This window comes from Thalia democratica, unplaced genomic scaffold (assembly GCF_965202585.1).
Source record: "Thalia democratica unplaced genomic scaffold, ktThaDemo2.hap1.1 HAP1_SCAFFOLD_59, whole genome shotgun sequence".
Taxonomy (NCBI): Eukaryota; Metazoa; Chordata; class Thaliacea; order Salpida; family Salpidae; genus Thalia; species Thalia democratica.
The window spans coordinates 92770-98643 of NW_028139246.1; the positions used below are offsets into that span (position 1 = coordinate 92770).

The window sequence follows — 5874 nt, forward strand, 5'->3', positions numbered from 1 at the left end:
TTTAAATATTTACCTGATCATTTGTTAAAGTTATGTAAACTTAGACAATATCAGTGCGAATAGCAACTTTTGTTTAATATCAGGGTTGACAATTTTCAGGCTAAAAAGTCAGTCTGAGATTTTTAAAAAAACTCAATATGTAAAATAATTTTTTTCTTAAAGGTGCGATTTCTGGAATCCCACACATAAAAATATAAAGATAACAATTTACCCATTAATTTTATTAACTATAATGGGGTAGGCCCGCAGGCTGGATCTAGCCTGATTGTAGAAATTGTCGGTACGCAGCGTATTTTTAAAATTTAAAAAAATCACAAAAAAAAACAAAATAAAAAACCATTACGCCGAAGACTTAAACATTTAGAACACAGCATACTTATAAGTAAAACGGTTTCATTTAATACTAAAATAAATTTTTCCAGACCGAAAGATAATTGCGTCACAATTATAAATTCAATTTAAAAGTTGGAAATAGTAATTTTCAATGAATTATGTACAAATAGTTGTTAAACATTATTTAAAAGTTCTAAAAATTGAATGAAATTCTTGAAAATATATTTGAATTAAAAGCAAGTTTTTAATTTTTTGTTATTTGTGGACTCTCTTAATTTTTATTTTCTTAATTTCATTACTGCAATTCACTTTTTTAAGATTTGTATCAAATATTATCTATGTTAAAAACCTCTTTAAATATCTTAGTGGTACTAAAACATTTTCTTAGATCGAAAGTTTCAAAACATTTTAGAATACGAGCAGTCTATACAAAAAAACTATTCATTACATACTACATGTTTTGTTTTCAAATCCCACTATATCCTTTATTTAAAAGCTAAATGGGTGGGTAATTTTTAATTATATTGCATGGTCGCATTTATTTGAAACTTAGGAACAACTTTGTATACCTCTTACATGCTTATAAAATGTTATTTGAGAAATTTTTCTGTTCAATTAAATCAAATATCACTCACTATATTAATTTTACACTACAAAATGTTTAGCTTAAATTTAATCGTTAGTGTACAAACAAAGACAACTAATTTCAATACTACTTTGTTATAAGGATTTTTCTAAATTCTTTAAAATATAGTCCTAATTAGGACACTTGAATACAACTGAACTCTTCAAGATTGTCCGAAACTTTGTATGGTTTTTCAGACCATTCATTTTCTTCTACGTCATAACACAATGCAAGTGAATCTACTTGACCAAAAATTAAAATTTTGCTTCCTATACTAAAAGCTGTAGATGGTTCTCTAAGGAAACTGTTAGTTTTTGGGATATGTGTTTTCAGACTGACGAATATCTTGCATGTAGAATCATAAACTTCTGACTCATTAGTCCCGCCACCAAACACAAATAATTTATTCCTTATTGCAACTGACTGATGAAAAACTCTACCGTTAATCATGCTGGTAAATTTTGACCAGGAATCACTTACAGGATCATATTCTTCCAATGATCTTGTTACTGTAAAATAATCGTCTTCAACATGATAATTTTTATCACCTCCGTCAACATTTTTATCAATGTGATTACAATATACTATTCCACCTGATACCACAATTCTTCCTGAAAAAACTATCAAGGAAGGTCCTTCTCTTGGTATTTTCATTCTTTTCCTTTTCCTCCATTCACATTTCTTTGGATCATACTCTAAGCATATATCAGTTGTACCTTCATACCTATTATTGAAACCTCCAATAAGATATATTTTGTCTTCTAAAACGCACACACTAAAAAGATCATGTTCGTCCCAATCTTCACATAATCCAGTCACCTCATTGCATTGGTTTGATGCAGGACAGTATTTTTCAACTGAATCAATTTCAGCATGAAATAAACTATTAAAAGTGTATACTTCACCTTTATAACAAACTGATCTATTACTTAAAAGTTTCGAAGACATAGAAACAGGTTGAGTGCAATACCTCTGTTCAAAGTAGCTTTTAGATTCTTGTAAAACACTTTTTCCTGAACACAAAACATCATAAATTATTGTACGACATTCTTCTACTTGTTTGAATGATGATTCTTTATCTAAAATGTACTTCAAAGCACAATAAGAAAGCAATGGAAATCTAACTAGCAATAAAAGACTTTTTGCATATTTGCTTCTTTCTTCGAATTTGTGACTTACCCATGCATTTGCAGCATTAAAAACTTCAATTTCTGACGTGGTGTGTAGATTTGAACTTGAAAGTAAACCAAAGATCAAAGCATAGTCAAGTTTTAAAAAGCAATTGGTTTCAACAAACACACTAAACCATCTACTTAGATACTCTTTTGTAAATTTGTCTAAACAAATCAATTTAAAAGTTTGTCGATAAGTAATAATCTTTTTAAACCTGACTTTTAAGTCTTTGAAGTTTTTTTCATATATGCATATATCGTTTTCTAAGTTATTGTTAAATACAATATTCAACATTTTCAGAGCTTCTATAAAGTTATTTTCATCGAGTAGAAACTGTTCTATAAATTTTAATTTATTATTTTTTCTTGTTACACATTGTAATATTTTTTCTACATTAATAACTACTAAAGTCATGGTTGATACTCATTATTTCAAATTTTTTTCAAGTTTTCCAAATTTCTTCCAGGTTTTCTAAACTTCATCTAGGTTTTCAGATTTCATTCTAGGTTTTTAAAAGCACATCTTTTTTTGATAATTTTTAGTAATAAGTTATTATTTATCAAAAAGAAACTGTTGACTCGCTGTTTAAAAGATAAAAATTATCTAAGAATTACTGTAAGTATTGCAATTTATTTTATTATCTTGGAACCTTTATCAAATTCTTCTAAGATGGTTGCTTTAAAGCTGTTATGTTAGTTCAATATAAAACACCAAAAATCTACTTAAATTTTTCTTATTTTCTTATTTTCTATTTCCAACGTGTTTTATTTAAATTATTATAACAAATGATTATTTGAAACTTATATAATTGAAATAATTAATTCAAATAATTTGTTTTTTAAAACAAGAAATAGACCTAGATGTAAATGCTACAAGTGAAATAAAATCTAACAAGTATGCAGAACTAAAATTTGTTATAGCTTACTATTTTTTTTATTTCTACTAGTATCTTTTGACACCTTTTTTCACAAGAATTTTTAAAGTAAAATTTAAATTTTATTCTTTAATAGATTATTTAAACTCTGTGAAAAACCAATTTAATTTAACGAAAGTAATAATAGAAAAAACTTTTAATGAGGCATGAATAATTTACTAAAACAATGATAAAAAATAGCAATATTTAGACTATATACTTTTATTATAATTACTTAAGATGGATCTATTATCAAGGGATAGTTAACCATTAAAAAAGTTACTGCTTGATTGAAAATGAAAGTTCGTATACCAACTAATGATGGTCTTAGTAGGAGCACTTTAAAGTTTCAGGGTGATCCATTGAGTTATTATGACGTCACAACGAAATCATTTTTTTGGCAGAACAATTTTGTTTTGACGAAATTACTGCATGTATGGAAATAATAGATCGTTGACTCACTAATAATGACCTTATTAGGAGTGCTTCAATGTATCAGGGCGATCCGTTGAGTAAGTATGACGTCACATCAAAACCTTGTTTTGAGCTTGATTAATCTCGTTTGTGGTAAAGACAGAGGTCGTGTATAACAATCAAGTACGTTTATTGATTTTAGAAAATTATACTTGAAACTAGGAAAAAATACTTTTTAGAGCATAAAGTCCTGGTTTAGATCTCTTAAGCACACAAATATGGACAAAAAGCAAAACAGAAGAAAATCTGGCGAAGAGTTGTATGATTACGATGGCAATAGTGGCTTGTCAATCCGTATTTGTTTCAAAAATATTCGAGAGACCTGATTATGATTTAAATATACTAAAACTTTTTATTATTTTCTATTTATTTGATTTTTCACAACTATTTATTTTTAACTAACCGCAAGCAATTAAGCATCCTTCATATTCAACCATGTCTTGACATTTATAAATATAGAGAAAGAATCACCCAAGAAGAGAAATTTAAAGACAGTAAAGCTGCTACAAAAAAAAAAACTGACAACACAAACTTAACTACCTATATCCTGCCACATATGATGTCAATACAACAAAGTACAAAACTGCACACACTAGAAAAAATGTAAGCAATACTTGGCCTTATAAAATTATTTGATTTTTTATAATTATTTATCATTTAAGATTGAATTTATTTAAAAAAATTCCCAACAAGTTAAATGGTTACAATACTTGAGAAGTATCATCAAGTATTCAGGATTTCTCACCAAAACTTTAAGACACGTGTACCTGATGAGAGGAAATCTAACAGAATACTTGACCCTTTTAACTTTTTATTTAAAAGTACAGCTTGTTTCTTCAAGAGTTGAAACTAAGACAGTAAAAGAGATATTGACCAATCTACTGAATACTCCGAATTATACATTTAAAAATTAAAAGTTTAGACATAACTTTATAATGTTAATAACAGTTATAAACATAACTATTTCTTATTTTATCTAAAACTTAACAATTTTTTATTAATTTACAGTAGCTTGATATTACTAAATCATAATAATAATAAAAAAATTAACAGGTTCTGCGTTTTTCCTTAAAAATAACATAATAATAAAAAAAACAACACTTACTTTTAAAAAGATTAAAATCATTTAATATAAAAGTATTTTTTTAAACAATTTAATCCTAGAGAAAGCAATTAAAATGTTTTGAATAAAAAGATTCTTAACTACTAAAATTGAAATCAGAGACTAGTTTTAAAAAGTAAACATTGTTTAAAAAAATATGTTACAATAAAAATATAAATAATAATAAAGTGAATTGTTGAATTTAATCTGTAAGGTCTTGACTTGAGGCTCACTGCAATAAAACTGACTTTTTCTCAACATACTCTTACAATTTTTGTTACAAGTACAAAGTAATGGTTTTATTTCTTTCCTAATGACTTTTACTAACTATGAAATTTAACGGAAAATTAATGTTAAAACATTAATGTTTCCATTAAAAAAAAGTTAGCTAAAACTACAAATTTAAAAGTCATAAAAACTATAATTATTTTAATTTTATCGATTTTATAAAAATTTACAAAAACTTAAACTTTAAAAATTTCAGGGTTTTTGTTCAAAATTCCAGGTTTCTCCAGGTTTTTATTTTGTCTAAATTTTCAAATCCCAGGTTTTCTCAGGTTTCCAGATAAAGTGGTAACCTTGTAAACTGTATACTAGAGAAATGTTTTTAATATAGTTTATTGCACTTTGACTTAAAACAGTATAACTAAACGAGTGCTTTTATAATTTTGAATGGCGAAAAAAAGATTTGAATTTAATTAACCTTTTTGAATATAGTTATAAAATTTAACTTCGGCATTTTCTTAATAACTTTTCATACTCTTCTCTTTGACCAACCCGAGAAAACGTTGACCCTTTTAGTTAAAATCAGACCTGTTTTAACATACGATGTTGCTATAAAAAACTATTTTAACAGAAAATACTTCAAACATTTGGTTAGTTTAGTATAGGGTTTCCCAAGGTGGGCGGTACCGCTTTTGGGGCGATTTTAGTAAGTTAGGGGGCACAATAAGTGGGGTGGAAGAGGGGGAGCGATTTCAAAACATTGAAACTTACAATATATACTTGAGTTACACATGAAGTGCAAAAAAAGTCTTAGGTGTATTTATTAGTAATTTTGAAATTTACAGAAATATTCTTAAGTTGCAGATGAAGAGCAAACAAAAGTCATAGGTGTTTTAAATGGTAAACTTTTTGGAGGAGGCAATAGCCTTTTTTAATTGTTTAAAGGGGGCAATTTGAAAAAAATGAAACTCTGGTTTAGACAAAGTATTTTATACAAAAAATAACTGAAAAATTTAATAAATATTTAAA

General features: G+C 26.8%; 2 protein-coding genes across 2 annotated transcripts in view; one reads left to right on the top strand and one right to left on the bottom strand.

Annotated features, from left to right (window-relative positions):
- Nucleotides 1-1093: 1093 nt before the first annotated feature.
- On the bottom strand, nt 1094-1906 carry LOC145845450 (kelch-like protein 26). The gene has a single exon (XM_082952713.1). It carries the CDS (start codon nt 1904-1906, stop codon nt 1094-1096), a length of 813 nt encoding a protein of 270 aa, XP_082808839.1.
- A 1830-nt stretch (nt 1907-3736) lies between these two features.
- Nucleotides 3737-5874, top strand: part of LOC145845451 (kelch-like protein 25) — a 15817-nt gene continuing 13679 nt past the window's right edge. The window contains exon 1 of the mRNA XM_082952715.1: nt 3737-3812. Coding sequence (XP_082808841.1) covers nt 3737-3812 — 76 coding nt within the window. The remainder of the gene's footprint in view (nt 3813-5874) is intronic.